The following is a 16908-nucleotide window of genomic DNA, read 5'->3' as shown; positions in this document are numbered from 1 at the left end:
TATTCGCTAGAGAGCTGTTTGCTTTAAGCTTCCCCCCTTCTTTTTTTAAATTGCTTTGCTGTACATTTCACACAGTTCTGTGATTTGAGTAGGATAATTTTATTCTGGATAACGAGATGCCAGGATAAACAGCTGTATGATTTCTAGCAACATTCCTGAAAGTTAACGCTGTTCCCCACTCTTCATTCACAGGGATGGTGCATTTCATACTGAATATAATCGAGCTGTCACACTGAAGGTAAATTTACATATTTAGTGGTGGGGGTTTTTTGGCACTGGAAAGTGGAGGGATGGGGAGATATAGGTGGATTAAAAACAGATGTTGCCTTTTGCAGTTTTTTGTAGGAGGCGGCAGGGAGAGGGTAATTTTCACAAACAGCTGTTACAAAAAAAAAAAACCCAACCCTTTTAGGTCATTCTGTCTCTATGCGTCTGTCAGCTACATATCCACAAAAGTTGGATATGATTACCAAGATAGAGCCAATGTAAACTGTGAGTTTACTTGCAGGCTGGTAACAAATATGTTGTTTTGCTGTGAGATCCTGTCGATGGCAGTGTGTAACTAATAGTGTTAGCTGGACAGCATTTTGGGAAATACTTTCTCTGTTGTTCTAGCCACCAAGATATGAGCTTTAAAGGGAGATGAAATGGCCTTTTCTCTGATCTGATTATGGCAGCCTAGATTCATATAGATCTGCCCTGAGCACAGCGGGAACAAAATGACCTTCTTTCTCCTCCTGCAGATTTCACACAGACCAACAGGAAGCAAAATTCTATGGGAACAATGAAAAGAAGGAAAAGACTGTCAAAAATTCAAATAAATGTATGAATTTTGGTGCAGTAGATTAAAAGCACTGTAGGTCAGGCAGACATTGCAAAGCTTTCCCCTATGAAGCCCTGGCAGGGAACCTGCATCCTAACTGGCAACATGTCTTACTATCTTGGTGCTGGGCCTTCCGCAGCCCTGCCACTGCACCAGATCCAGACCTGCAGTAACATTACCTGTGCAGCTTTGCTGCAGCTCCTCCATCCAGCCCTGCAGCACCTCCTGCTCTCCCAGCAGGTTTAGCCTTGTGAGCGGGGATTCTCCTGAGCCCCAGGCTAACACCACGGCATTCACTTTTCCCTTTTGCCTCAGGCCAGGATTTGAACTGGTGATGAACAAACCTGCAGAGCTTGAGGCATGTGAGTTACATGAACTTGCCCTGTGGGATCCATGCTCATTGGCTGACTTTCAGTCCACTCCTGCATGTTCCCTTTAAAGTCAGGATTTCCAAGGGGACTTGCGTTTTCTATCTTTGAGATGGGCAGAGGGCTGAATCCATGGTCCTCGGGGAGCACTCAGTGTCTACTATCCTGTCTTCAGTCCTTGTTGGGTAAGGGCACTTGTCTTTCCACCCTGTTCAATAGAGGTCTTGATGGCTGCCAGGAAGCACCCCATATCCCCTACAAATGTTGCCACAACAAGGGAGAAATGCTCGTGCAGTGCTGGCTGATGGGCTATGGTAAACGGCAAGGCATGCGCGTCTCCCCGAAGAGATTAGTGTGCTGTTACTAGGGAGCGGAGCAGGTATATTCTTAATCATTACAGGCTGTTACTTGTTCTCTCAGCTTCTGCTGGGAGCTTTTCCCATTCCCGCTGCCCTGTTTGGCACATCTTTCTTGGGCCTCCCCTGACCCTTATTGACTGGATTACATGGCCCTACCATCCACCCTGTCCACTGCCTACTGAAGATGGGTAAGCAACTCATTGGTGACCCAAGGAAGGGGGTATCTGGCTCTAGTGCAGATGAAAAGGGGTTATCCAGGTACCATCCTGCCCCCATGTTCAAAGACCATACTCCTTATTATCAGTTTAGTGTCTTTAAAGTTAGCTTGCAAATGCATCAGTCCATCATTCAACATGACTTTCATAAACTTTCTCACTAGCTTTGCTACTCAGAGCTATGTGTATATTGGCAAGGGCTTTCTTCCTTATAGCCCATCTTCTCCTCTTCCTATTTCATCTTGCATGGGCTGTGACAAACACTAACTAACTAAGTGGTGCAATACCCCAGCTAGGTAGGTCATTGTACCCATTTTACAGATGGGCACACTGAAGCTCAAAGAAGTTAAGAGATTTATTTCACATCACACAGCAACTCAGTGGCAATAAACCAGGATTTATTTTTATTCCAAGTCATGTGCTTTAATTGATCAATCGACCATACTGTCTAACTTGTAGTTTTCTGTAGTGTAAGGCCAGGATGCCATAAATGCAGGATTGGAATTTAAGCCTCCACTGCAGGATCTACCTGAAAGGGAATTTTCTTCTGTTCTGTAAAGGATAAAACTTGTTAAAACACAAATCTCTTCAATAATAGCAAAGAGAATACACAGAAGCGTTTGTCCGGTAAATTAGTCCTGGTATTATCTCTGAATCAAGTTTGATCTTGCAAGTCCGTGTTTAAAACTGAAAGATTGATGTGTCAGAGCTAAAGGATAATAAGCCTCTTATTCGCATTCTGATGCATTATAGTTTACTTTCCATAAGATGGCCAGTTAACAACCAGCTTATATGGGGCTCATCACTGTGCTGGGGAACCTGGTTCCATCATGTTGAAACATGGTTTCATCTTGCAGTATAGCGTGGACAACACCAGGTTCCTGAACCGTGCTACATCTGTGTTAAGTTCAAAGCTTTGGTGTGGTTTGAGAAAACAGTTAAAGCACAACTTGGTCCTGTCTGTGCGACGAGATCAAAGTGTGTTTTTAATCACCGTGTTTGCTACGGACCCCCTGACACAGTGGGTGGACCTTGTCCAGATCTCCAACCCTAACCTGGGAATGCAGGAACCCTTGTTGTTGCTTTTTATGTTCTTGGGATTAAAAGGTTATTTTAAAATGCTCAGGAAATGCGGAAGCTCCACTGAGCAGAGGAATGAGTGGAAAGCAATATGCTGCCTACCCCTGCCAGAAAACATGACACAGCATCTTTTTTTTTTTGGCTGCAAGAGAGAGGCTGGATGAATTAAATCCCTTTAATCCTTCATCCTCTAACGGCATCTGTTTCAACATAGCTGAACTTGGCACATGGGAATTCCTGAAATCACGCTTGATAGCAGTTAAAAGATTGACCCCCTATCTCTTTCCCTGATATATAATTGAGATTTAGACAAGCTCTGCCAACTGTGAGAACAGAAACTGATGTATCATTCTTAACTGCAGAAGATCTCTCTCTCCCTTCCTCCCTCTCTTTCACCTGCCCTACCTCCCCTGCATGCTATAGAGCCCTCTTCCAGCATTGGTCAGGGAGGTTGTCAGTAGCTTCTGAGTGCCTTCTATGCTACCGTTACAATTATGTTGTAAGATGGTTTGGCCTGTCTAGATGGGACGCATCTCTGTTACCACTGTGGTAATGTGTGTTGTTTCTCCCAAAAGTGCCTGAGTAAGTAAAGTCTCCTTACTCAGTAGATCTGCTCCCTGGGTGTATTAAGAGACCTGTGTGTTGACTTGAACTAAAATGCACAGATACTGCTTTTCCCTCCCCTGAGCTCTTCAGAGCCAACTGGGAGGCAGCTGGAATCTTTCTTTTTGCCCATCATGAACAGATTGTTGTGCTGAGTCCCAGTCGGTTACACCGTTGCATCTCCACTGAAGGCAATAGGGTTGTAAGAATGTCACTGAGACCTTGTCTAGGCCAGAATAAAAGGTGGGGTGTTAGCATATGTCAGCTAACATGTCTGAAAAGTCTCAAGTAGACAAATCTTCAACTCCAGCTAAGCTGGTTGAGCTCAAGCCTAGATTTTAATTTGACCAGCTGAGCTGTGCTAACTATGTCTGGCTATGAGTACACTAGACTTCTCAAGTGTGAGCTGCCTGAATGGGATGAGAATCTGGCTTGAAGGAAGGGAGGAATCTTAGCCCACCAGGCCAGGGAGCAGCTGAGGAGCTGCTTTATAGAATCTAGTTCCGCTGAAGTAGTCCACTGCAGTCTGGAGGATCCTTGCCGCAGTGTGTCCTCTAACCTGATCATGCCCATCTCTTGGCCTGTTTCTGCCATGGCTCCATCAGCCATGCAGAGAGAACAAGCCCTGATGACCTGGGATATTCATGTTATGCAAGGAATTCGTGCCTTTGAACAGCCCCTCAACTCCAGCACCTTCCACCCTTGTTCAGATGAACTGCATCAGTTCCCCTACCCAGGGGCCCTCTGCTGCATTAAAGAGTATGGCTTTAGGGCAGAATGGCAAAAGCTGTTGCTGAAAGGGAAGACGACAAGTCAGCTTAGTGGAAAGGTGGCATTCGGGATGGTATCCTTCCTGTTCTGGTAGCAATTATGTTTAAAAGCCCCTTGTTGTCTTTCCATTCATCGCAGTCAGTGGTGGCCTTTCTAAAGGATCCGGAAGGAGCTCCCTTGTGGGAAGAGGATCCCGAAGCCAAAGATGTTGTGCATGTGGACAGTGAAAAGGTACTTCAACCAGATACATAAAGTGTGTGTCTGTACTTCTAACGTAATGTCAGTAAGAAGTGTGTAAACTCTTTACAAAAGTGAGCAAGCGCCATTATCCCACTTTTCAGAAGAAGAAACTGAGGCACCGATTGTTTAAGTGACTCTCCCAAGTTCACATCTCGCATTAACTACAGAGCCCGATCTCCCGACTCCTGTCTCTGCTGCAGCACGCTGCCTTACTTTTAGTGAATTGCAAAACCATTGGGGGTATTGCAATAGTACAGCTGAGATCAGGGCCTCATTGTGCTGGGAGTTGTACACCCAGTAAATGACCAGTCCCTGCCATGGGGAGTTTACGTCTAAATAAAGATGAGAGAGACCGGTTGGGAGAAAGTAATGCTGTTTTCATTTTATAGACTGACAATAAAGCACAATGAGATTCAGTGATTTGCCCAAGATCATGCAGGGAGTCTACAGCAGAAGCAGGAAGTAAAACCACATCTCCAGGGGGCTTACCCAGTGCTGTAACCACAAGACCAGCCTTCCTCTCAGTTTAAGTGGGAAGGCTGTGAATATATAAAATTGTACTTCTCGTTTTGAAAAGCCAGGGTTGTTGCAGTGGTAACAGTGCTGTCTCCAGTACTGATCAGTTGGGTGATTTATATACTTTTTCAGTCTATTGATTTTAAAATTTTAATTGATTGAGCTTTAGATGGTGTTTCATAAAAAGCCTTTTCCATATCTAGCTTTCATTTCTGATATGAGGAACAGTTATTTTGACGTTCAGTTTTTGTAAGAAGATTAATTTTTAATGTTCACCTTTTTGTTCTCTATTACAAGCTCTCCCAGGGTCACATTCAATTTAAAAACTTCATCTGGTTTTCCCACCATACCGGCAGTGAAAAATCTATTCTCATTGCCTCTCATGGCCCTGCCTAGGCTTTCATGGTGTGGAAGCTAAAGTCTTTTTATTTTATTTTATTTTATTGAGTCCAGCTCCTTAATAAGAAATCAGAGTAGTTTTCTTTGAGAGGATCAGGTTGGAAAACGGGTCTATTATCCTATAGCTTCAAAAAGCCTCTATTGAGAGTTGGCAGGTAGTGTAATTTCTACATCCTATCACTGAAAATTTCTCATAAGGTATTTAGTGAATCAGTCCCGTGGTAATTTGTATTAACTCTTTCTAAGCCAGAATTGAGTGGAGAGAAGTGATTCAAGTTTTGGCTTTTTATAAGATTTTTCCCCCATAAATAATGAAGCAAACAAGGGGAAGTGTCTTTAATACAGTATTTGCCTTTTAAAATTGAACACAGATAAAAGTGACTATGGCCTGATGCATGTGTCTGTTTCACTGATAACGGTTTTTGTTTGGTTTATACTTTAGGAATTCAGAAGGCTTCTAAAGAAAGAAGACAGACCTCTTCTGATGATGTTCTATGCCCCATGTACGTGATCTGGTATTTCCTATCAACCTGTCACTCCTGTGGCTGATCAACCATGCTCCCTATCTAGAGGTGCTCTCCTCTGAGTAGTGGTTTTTCCACCACTTTCTTCATTAATTACATTTTAGTGACGAATATTCATCTCCTTGCACTGTACAACCCTTAGCATTTGTCTTCTGGTTTCTTTCTGGTCTCCCACCCCCTGGCATCCACTCTATCACTTTCCTAGCCAATCTGTCTTTTTTTTTTTTAATTAGATTCCCTTTTCTTTCCACAAGTTGTGCCTCTTTCCACTGCCTGCTGGTACCAGTCTCAGTCACTACACTTTCACATCACTTTCTTACGACTTGTCCTGTCTGGTTTTCTCATGCTCTATTCCTGTTTGGTATGGTGAGTGCATATGACTTAATAACGCATATACTTTTGTGTGTGCCCAGCACTCTGCCCTGTACAGTACTATGGACGCATGTGAATACTGTTCATGTTTTTATTTACATTCTGCAGTGTTCTTCTCCATAACCCATGAAAAGCTGGTCCCATGAGAACAGTGAATCTCCAAAGGAGACCAGGGCTCTGGCTGCAGCTTCATATGTTCTGTCTAGTGTCAGGCAGAGGGGACAGAGTACTGCTCAGGAGAGCTGCATACATGATGTAACATAGAATCATAGAACTTAAGATCAGAAGGGACCATTATGATCATCTAGTCTGACCTCCCGCAAGATGCAGGCTACAAAAGCTGACCCACCCACTCCTGAAATAATTCTCTCCCTTGACTCAGCTGTTGAAGTCCCCAAATCGTGATTTAAAGACTTCAAGTAGCAGATAATCCTCCAGCAAGCGACCCCTGCCCCATGCTGCGGAGGAAGGCGAAAAACCTCCAGGGCCACTGCCAATCTACCCTGGAGGAAAATTCCTTCCCGACCCCAAATATGGCGATCAGCTGAACCCTGAGCATGCGGGCAAGACTCTCCAGCCAGACACTCAGGAAAAAGACTTTCAATATCCCAACATTGACCCTCGGTACTAATTACCAGTGGCGGCACGTTATTGACCTATTGACTAAATCACGTTATCCTATCAAACCATTCCCTCCATAAACTTATCAAGCTTAATCTTAAAGCCAGAGAGGTCCTTCGCCCCCACTGTTTCCCTCGGTAGGCTGTTCCAGAATTTCACTCCCCTGATGGTTAGAAACCTTCGTCTAATTTCAAGCCTAAACTTCCCGACTGCCATTTTATATCCATTTGTTCTTGTGTCCACATTAGTACTGAGCTGAAATAATTCCTCTCCCTCCCTGGTATTTATCCCTCTGATATATTTAAAGAGAGCAATCATATCTCCTCTCAACCTTCTTTTGGTTAAGGAAAACAAACCGAGCTCCTCAAGTCTCCTTTCATACGACAGGCTTTCCATTCCTAGAATCATTCTAGTGGCCCTTCTTTGTACCCGTTCCAGTTTGAATTCATCCTTCTTAAACATGGGAGACCAAAATTGCACACAGTACTTTAAATGAGGTCTCACCAAGCCTTTTATAACGGGACTAGCACCTCCTTATCTCTACTAGAAATACCTCGCCTAATGCATCTCAAGACCGCATTAGCTTTTTTAATGGCCACATCACATTGCCGACTCATAGTCATCCTGCGATCAACCAGGACTCCGAGGTCCTTCTCCTCTTCCGTTACTTCCAACTGGTGCGTCCCCAGCTTATAACTAAAATTCCTGTTAGTCATCCCTAAATGCATAACCTTACACTGCTCACTATTGAATTTCATCCTATTACTAATACTCCAGTTTACAAGGTCATCCAAATCTCCCTGGAGGATATCCCAATCCTTCTCCGAATTGGCAATACCTCCCAACTTCGTATCATCCGCAAACTTTATCAGCCCACTCCTACTTTTGGTTCCAAGGTCAGTGATAAATAGATTGAATAAGATTGGACCCAAAACCGAACCTTGAGGAACTCCACTGGTAACCTCCCTCCAACCCGACAGATCACCTTTCAGTACGACCCGCTGCAGTCTCCCCTTTAACCAGTTCCTTATCCACCTCTGGATTTTCATTTCGATCCCCATCTTTTCCAATTTAACCAGTAATTCTTCATGCGGTACCGTATCAAACGCCTTACTGAAATCAAGATATATTAGATCCACCGCTTTTCCCTTGTCTAAAAAAATCTGTTACTTTCTCAAAGAAGGAGATCAGGTTGGTTTGGCACGATCTACCTTTCGTAAAACCATGTTGTAATTTGTCCCAATTGCCATTGACCTCAAGGTCCGTAACTACTCTCTCCTTTAATATTTTTTCCATGACTTTACATACTACAGATGTTAAACTAACAGGCCTGTAGTTACCCGGGTCACTTTTTTTCACCTTCTTGAAAATAGGAACTATATTGGCTAATCTCCAGTCAAACGGTACAACCCCTGAGTTTAGAGATTCATTAAAAATTATCGCTAACGGGCTTGCAATTTCACTCGCCAATTCCTTTAATATTCTAGGATGAAGATTATCCGGGCCGCCTGATTTACTACCGTTAAGCTGTTCAAGTTTGGCTTCTACCTCGGATACTGTAATTTCCAACCCTGCACCTTCATTCCCATCAGTCACTCTGCCACTATTCCTAAGCCCTTCATTAGCCTCATTAAAGACCGAGGCAAAATATTTGTTTAGATATTGTGCCATGCCTAGCTTATCCTTAATCTCCACCCCGTTTACAGTTTTAAGCGGTCCCACTTCTTCTTTCTTGGTTTTCTTCCTATTTATATGGCTAAAAAACCTTTTACTATTGGTTTTAATTCCTTTCGCAAGGTCCATCTCTACCCGGCTTTTGGCCTTTCTCACCGCATCCCTACACCCTCTGGGCTGCTGAGTAATTGAACCCAAGTTGCCAGGGTCCCTCAAAGCATTTGGGAAAGAGTGTCAGGTGGAGTTGTAACAAATCACAAAATGACAGCAGTGTGACACCTTGACATTGTGTTGTATCAATGCCCGGTGACTGAGTCATGCTGCGAACATTGCTGGGTGTGAATGTTGCACTGCTGCTATTTGGTGGCTCCTTGCAGTTCCATTCAGCAACCTAGAGACTTTCCAGCTCTTTAATGCTCAGTACCATTGCACTAGAGCCATTGCCCACTTGCAAGGCAGGCGAGCTGTGAAAAGGGAGCGATCACATGATCCAAGATAGAAAAGCACTGTTGCATTAGCCTTGGGAGTGGAACTAGTGATGAGTTAGGTGTCACTTGCAATTGGGTGATCATTGCTTTGCTGTGTTAAACTGAGCATCCCAAGGCAGCATTGTCTGTGGTTTCCTAATGAGTGGCCCAAAGTGGTTTCCTCATCCAGGACATGTAATTCTACATTTATCCCCATCTGAGCTTTGCTAGGAACTGCCCAGGACTTGGTCTAATAGCTCAGTAAAAGAGCGCATTTCCCTTACCGCTGCAGCTTACCCTAGCTCCTTTCATTTAAACTTTACACGTGTGGAGAGATTCTCCGGTTCATCGCTGCGTGGCCTTGCCGTGTTCTGAGGTGTAGCATGTCCTGTAACTCCCAGCAACTGCCTCCTGCCTTGTGTCCGGTGGGATGATATGCCTTCCCCACGTCTGTAACTCGTTCCCCTAGGGAGATTCCTGAGCCCTGGAACACTTCCACAATTTACCTCCTTCATTAATAATTGTTTTCCACAGCCAGTCCTTTCTTGAAATGTGCATCACTTGACCCTTCATTCTCTTTGAGCTCTTCCCCAGACACACGGCCGCCTCCAGTGTTGCTTCTTTTGAACACCTGCTGGTTTTCGCTATTGTAATGCTTTTGCTGCTCTCTAAACTTCTGCAAAGAAGTCTACTTTTTTTTTTTACCCTTCTTTGATTTCACAATCCTTCATTCCCTCGTCTTTTATTTAACATTAACCTTCTGACTTGTTCTCTTCCCACTCTTCTACTTCCCTTCTGCTGTGCCACCTACACAAGAAAGACCAAACTCATCCAGCAGTCACATTAAAATACTGGTTATCAGACAGAATGTGCAGATACTGATTGCTGCCACGTGGTGTGGATGGAACCTTTTGTAGCCCTGACCTAAGTCTTGTTACTGGAAAAGGGAAATCTGGATCAGTCTCTTACAAGGGAGGGATTGCTCAGTGGTTTGAGCATTGGCCTGCTAAACCCAGGGTTGTGAACTCAATCCTTGAGGGGGCCGTTTAGGGATCTGGGGCAAAAAATCTGTCTAGGGATTGGTCCTGCATGGAGCAGGGGGTTGGACTAGATGACCTCCTGAGGTCCCTTCCAACCCTGGCTCATTTTCCGTAGAGAAATCAGTTGCCACATGAACGCATTGATGGTTGTTACAAGCCTGTGCAACTAAGCCAAATCTAAACAACTAGCAGGTGGACTAATTGGAGACCAAATTATTTGTGGTATAACTCCAGTTCAGTGCAAAATGATTGCAGGAAGTGGACCTGACTTTGCAACAAATGAAGGATATTTATAGTACTGGGCTTCCAAAATGGAATGGTTAGTGAGCATTGCAAAAATTGAAGTGCATCTGATTAAAAATTCATTTGAAGGCATAAAGACAAAATGCAGGAATAAGCAAATGACAGAGACCAAATTTGCTTGCCGGGAATGTGGAGGAACAGCACAACTGAGATGTCTGCATACACTAGAGGTGCGGGATCATGTGTTCTGCAAAAGCATGGTGTTCTCAGCACAAGTTGCGAAAGAAGTACAGAAGCAAAAACGTGACCAGACAGCTGGAGGATATATCTCATGATGACGATGACAAAATTAAGTTCTTGATTGGGTCTCTTGATTCAATTTACAAAGTGATGCAGTCACATTCAGTGTTTGTTAGAAAAAGATCAGTGACTGTTCAATGTTAAAATAAACCCTAGCCTGTTTCAAATACCGGGCACAAAATGAGCCCTTGTGACAAAGCTACACTGAGAAGTCTGTATAAGGACAGATACTAGTTGATGAAGTTTGAAATAGGATAACAGGGAGTCCACTGCTGAAAGATGGTAGATGCAATACAGCATGGAGTTGAAGGTGAGGACCTCAAGGCATCTGTGAGTTTGGAGCTGAAGGGAGTTAGGCAGGTTGGATTTTTGCAGGTAGAGAAGACCAGTGCATGCTTGGATTTTAGGAAAGAATCCAGAAGAGAGTGAAAGGTTAAGGTGGGGATGACGGAGGTTACTAGCCAGGACAGTCTGAGGCCCAGAGGGCTGCTGGTAGGAGTTTGAAGTATAGAACAAGAGACGTAAGCGTTGGTGAGAGGACAATGAAAACGGCTTGTGGGAGGAAGTGATTGACAGAGGATGCCATTTGCTGGCTGTTCAGCAGACTGCATGAACAGTGATTGATGCCAGGTTAGGCCTCAGTGAAATGGATGGTGTGCCATGCACATTATGAAATCTTCTTAACTGGCACTAATTAGCCCCCCTTGTACCAATCTCAGCCAAGGTCAATCTCACGCCAAAGGTGGAATAGCCATGGAAACTTGAATCCTTTCCCCTTCTCTCCTAGAGGAGGTTCCCCCTGGTTGGGGATGAGGCACACTGATGTGGAGAAGTCTGAATTGCTGTTGCCAAAGTCTCCCCAGAAACATTAGCAGATCTTTTTTGGAGTGATCTCATGCAGTGTACAGGGCAACTGCTTATTCTTTTTCTCCTCTTCACTGCTGGCTGGAAGACCAATACTGACTACTGTCGCATTGCAGTCCCAGGAGTCATTCTGATAAAAGTCCCTTTCATCTGACTCAGAAGGACTTAGTCACGTCTTCTCCCCCATCTCAGTTTACTTGGCAATGGAAAAACCTTCTGGTTACAAGGTGATTTATTGCTAATCTACTTAAACCTCCTACAACATCATCTACACACAGCTTTTTAGCACATGCCAGTCCCATGTCTTCTCTCTCCCTTTTTTTGCTAGCTAATCTGCCTTGTCTGGCATCTGGGGGATCTTCTTTGAACTGTCACCTTTCCTAAGTAGTCAAATGAGCACTAGTGTTTTTTTAATGTCCACTTAGTGTGTTAAGGAAGGGTTCCTCGGTTAAATTCTTAAGACTTGTTACAGTGGATTGAATCAGAAGTGCCCACATTTTTCCATATTAAGGGCCAGATTCTGATTGCTCTTGCACTGGAGTGCAAGTTTGGGGGGAGACACATGACTTTGAACTTGGATCTTGACAAGTGACTTTTAAAATGTAGGGTAAGACCCAGATACGTATTGAACCCAGCTCAGTGGGAATATTGAGTGCCTAGAGAATACAGAATCAGGTCATTTTAATTATAAGCCTGTGTGTATGGTTTCAGTTAAAGGGACACTGAGAACTTGGTTTAGGTTCAGAATTTAGAATTAATTTTTTTCTCTAAGTGAGGAGCGAGGGAAGAAAAAGGGTTTTAATGAAAAATGGAGAGAGATGTTTTGGTGAAATTTTGGGGGGAAATATCAGTGATAACTGTTTCAAATTTTAAGAATTTTTATGAATTATCATGGCCCCAAACACAACACCACTGTGCTGCTGCCTCTGGAATCAGAATGTGAAACTGAGTATGAAACTGGCTGATCTGGATGAGTGAAATGCAAAGCCAAACCCGAATGGCAAAAAAGTAATTCTCTTAGGGCAGGTCTACACTAAGGGCGGGGGTCGAACTAGGGTACGCAAGTTCAGCTACGTGAATAGCGTAGCTGAATTCGAAGTACCCTAGTTCGAACTACTCACCCGTCCAGACACCGCGGAATCGAAGTCCGCGGCTCCAAGGTCGACTCCGCCACTGCCGTTTGCAGTGGTGGAGTACCGGAGTCGACCGCGGCGCTTCCGGAGTTCGAACTATCGCGTCCAGATTAGACGCGATAGTTCGAACTCCGAGAAGTCGAACTCACCGCGTCGACCCAGCTGGTAAGTGTAGACTAGCCCTTAGAGATGTTAAATAATCTCAGGGGCTGGCTTAGTAAAGTAGGTAAGGAATAAACAGTGATTTTACTTTTTTTATCTTGACGTTCTTTAGGATGTTTTGAGATTTGAAGCTGTTTTCCAGAAAACATTTAATCTTTCACTGTTTTGATGTGCTAGATTTCATGTATGAAATAGTGTCATTACTGGTATATGATTTGCCTTGTCTTTTTTCCTCCTCTTTTTGACCAGGGTGTGGTGTGTGTAAGAGAATGATGCCATCTTACCAGCAGGCAGCCACAGAACTGAAAGGCACATATGTAAGTGAGAGGATGACAAGATGTATAAATGTCAAAACCAAAAACCTTAAGTTTATCATCTGAATATTTAAGACTATATACATATTAACTGAAGCAGGACATTTTAACTGATTTCAGGTTGGATGAGAACTATTTTAAGCAACTCCAAAAAACAAAACCCAAACCCGACTCCAAATCCTTTCACAATGTTTGGTCTTGATTTCTGTACCGTGGAGCATGAGATTTTACTCATTCACCTGCTACACCATGTGTGACTCTTGGCAGAACAGGCTATGGTTCTGATCCCGCACACACTTACCCACACACTTAGCTTTAAGTATGTGAGTAATCCTGTTGATTTCAATGGGGCTGGTCATGTGAGTAAAGTTAAGGAAGAGTTTGCAGGATTGGGGTCTAATAGTCCTTTTAGTCTGGTGTCCTGTCTATGAGGGTACGTCTGCATTGGAATGGGAGGTGGAATTGCACCAGTGAAGCCATGGCAACGTGGGTGGTGACCAAGTAAGTACCCAAGATCCTGGGTGGGATTGCACTTGGGCAGCGAGCCTGTGCTATTTTTAGAGAGGAAGCTAGATTAATGCTAGCGTAGGTATATCCACCTGAGCTGAAGTCACATCTCTTGTTGCAGTGTGGACATATCCTGAGAATGACCAAAGCCGGATGCTTCAGAGAGACACTTAAATTCTCATAATACACCTAGTTTTATAACAGGGAATCATACTCTGGTGGGAGGGCGAATTCCTCCTGACTGCATCTTGTGATCAATCTGTCATGAAGGATGAGGATTGATTGACCTTGTAATTTTATCTTAGCTTTTATAACTGCAGATAATGTATGTATTCATAGATATGTCAATCATGTTTAGAACTTCATTAAAGCACTGGCATTGGTAATATCCTGCAACAGTGAGTTCCATAGGTGAAATATATATTACATCAATAAGATTTAACATTGATCATAAAATCATAGAAATGTATGGCCGGAAGGGACATTGGGAGGTTAAGTCCAGCCCCCTGCACTTGAGGCAGGACCAAATAAACCTAGAACTTCTCTGACATGTGTTTGTCCAACCTGTTCTTAAACACTTCCAATGATGGGAATTCAACAGCCTTCCTTGGAAGCCAATTCCAGAATTTAACTACCTTTATACTTAGAAAGCTTTAATCTAACCTAAATCTCCCTTGCTGCAAATTAAGCCCATTACACCTTGTCCTTCCTTCAGTGAACATGGAGAACAATGGATTGCCGTCCTGTTTAGAGCAACCTTTAACATATTTGTTATCAGTCTCTCCTAAGTCGTCTTTTCTCAAGACTAAACATGCCCAGTTTTTTTAACCTTTCCTCATAGGTCAGGTTTTCTAAACCTTTTATTATTATTTGTTGCTGTCTTCTGGACTTTCTTTAATTTATCCACATCTTCCCTAAAGTGTGGTGCCCAGAACTGGACAGAGTTCTCTAGCTCATGCCTTACCGGTGCTGAGAAGAGCAGGACAATTCCTCCGTGTCTTACATATGATACTCCTGTTAATATCATTTTGGGGTGTATTAGCCTTTTTCACAACTGCATCACGTTACTGACTCGGATTCAGTTTGTGACCCACTCTAACCCCCAGATCCTTATGAGCAGTACTACCACCTAGCCCGTTATTCTCCATTTTGTAGTTGTGCATTTCATTTTGCCTTCCTGAGTGTATTACTTTGCACTTATCTATATTGAATTTCATCTTGTTGATTTCAGACCAAGTCTCAGATTTGTCAAGGTCATTTTGAATTACGATTTTGTCTCCAAAGAGCTTGCAACCCCTCCCAGCTTGGTGTCATCCACAAATTTTATAAGCATAGTTGCCCCTCCATTATTCAAGTCATTAATAAAAATATCGAATAGCACTGAACTGAGGACTGGCCCCCACAGGACCCCACTAGATACGCCCTCCCAGTCTGATAACGAACCATTGATAAGTACTCCCCGAGTACAGTCTTTCAACCAGTTGTGCACCCACCTTGTAGTAATTTTATTTAGTCCACATTTCCCTAGTTTATGAGAATGTCATGCGGGACTGTGTCAAAAGCCTCACTAAAATCAAGATATATCACATTGACTGTTTTTCCCCTACTTGATATCTTCAAATAAGTCACGGGGAGTGCTTGGGTCAAGAATCAATCAATCAATCTCTCTATCTATCATAGATAGATAGATATAGATATATAGCAAAGAAATTCAGAGAGGGTCTGGGTACGTGGGAGGCAAAGGAAAATGACTGATGGAAATTTGGGTTAGAGCAGAGTTTAAGCTGAGTTTGGGTTCCTCCTAACAGTGTTTCATCATTCAGGTTGTCGCAGATGGCAGGCTATGCCCCAGAGAGGCTGCACGTGGTAGAGCAGAGAGGTTGAAGCCTTGAGTTTCATCGGCAGGGCAGTTCCAGTCAGTGTATCTTCCTCACACGTGCATGCTCCCCCAAGTAGTTGTTCTGAAACTCTGTGGACGCATGTGTTAAATGCTTGTTTGCTTAGGGCTACCTTCACTGAGATTTGCTTGCATTTCTTAAGGGCAGAGTACTGCCCTTGAAGATATTTTTATAAGAATTCTGGTATGGCTGAAGAGCATTAAAATACCACCTGTCCTACAGTGTGAATTCCATTGAATTAACACTAGATTCCTCTGTACAAGACACCCCTGTCTGGCAGGACAGGTGAATTGTATTGCTTCAGGACTTTAGTTATACAGGAATGAGATACATAAGGATCCATATGTGTAACCAGTGCTGGAGGGCTAGCACTATGCAGAACACACTGTATTTTCTTGTAATTTTCTATTGCCTATGCCACAGACAATTCCACTTTTTATGCTCAAATACATTTGTTAATCTCTAAGGTGCCACAAGTACTCCTGTTCTTTTTGCTGATACAGACTAACACGGCTGCTACTCTGAAACCACTTTTTATAGGAGTTGCAACTCAGGCCAGAGAATTTAAACCATTATTGCCCCATTTCCTTCCCTCCCCACCCCAACAGTTGATCATTTCCTTCTGCTCTTTAGAACGATCTTTCAGGAGTATTGTCTTCATAACCTAGTGAGACTGAATGCTGGGGTCCCAACACTACAGCGAGCTCCATGCAGGCAGACACCTGGGCCGGGCGGAAAGTTGTTGAAGTCAGCGGGACTTCATGTTGGCACAGGGGGGCCTCTCTGCACAGATCAGCTAAGATCAGTGGTCATCAACTGGTCGATCGTGATCAACTAGTTGATCCTAGAGGATCTCCCAGTTGACTGTGATCTCTGGTGGTGCTGTGTGCCTGCTGCTAAGGCAGACTCCCTGCCTACCCTAGCCCCATGCTGCTCCCAGAAGCGGCCAGTGCAGCCCTGGGAGTGGGGGGACAGGGATCTTCCTCCGCGCACTGCTCCTGCCTGCAGCCACAGCCCCCGCAGCTCCCATTGGCCGGGAGAGCTGCGGGGGCAGTGCCTGCAGAGAGGGAAAGCGCACGGCACCATGTGCCTCCCTCCCCCGCAGGGGTGTGTTGGCCCCTTCCCAGAGTGGTGTGGGGCCGGGGTAGGCAGGGAGCTTGCCTTAGCCTCGCTGCACCTGCCGCCGACCGGGAGTCGCCAGAGGTAAATGCTGCCCAGTGGGAGGCTGCACCCCAACCCTCATCCCTGAGCCCCCTCCCGGAGCCAGCACCCCAACCCTCTGCCCTGAGACCCCTCCCGGAGCCAGCACCCCATACCCCCTTCTGCACCCTGAGCCCTCTCCTTCACCTCAAGCCCCAGCCCTGACCCCCCTCCCAGAGCCAGCACCCTGTACCCCTATCTGCACCCCAACAGTC

At 44.3% G+C, this 16908-nt stretch overlaps 1 protein-coding gene across 1 annotated transcript in view; it reads left to right on the top strand.

The window, feature by feature from the left end:
- Positions 1-16908, top strand: part of PDIA5 (protein disulfide isomerase family A member 5) — a 125510-nt gene that overhangs the window by 40619 nt on the left and 67983 nt on the right. Inside the window, exons 5-8 of the mRNA XM_039494443.1 lie at positions 193-238; positions 4358-4450; positions 5817-5877; positions 13024-13091. Of these exons, the coding sequence (XP_039350377.1) occupies positions 193-238; positions 4358-4450; positions 5817-5877; positions 13024-13091 (268 nt within the window). The remainder of the gene's footprint in view (positions 1-192; positions 239-4357; positions 4451-5816; positions 5878-13023; positions 13092-16908) is intronic.

Source organism: Mauremys reevesii, linkage group 11 (genome assembly GCF_016161935.1).
Source record: "Mauremys reevesii isolate NIE-2019 linkage group 11, ASM1616193v1, whole genome shotgun sequence".
In the NCBI taxonomy this organism is placed as follows: domain Eukaryota; kingdom Metazoa; phylum Chordata; order Testudines; family Geoemydidae; genus Mauremys; species Mauremys reevesii.
The sequence above is the reverse complement of the archived record's forward strand: the minus strand, read 5'-3'. Positions and strand labels throughout refer to the sequence as shown.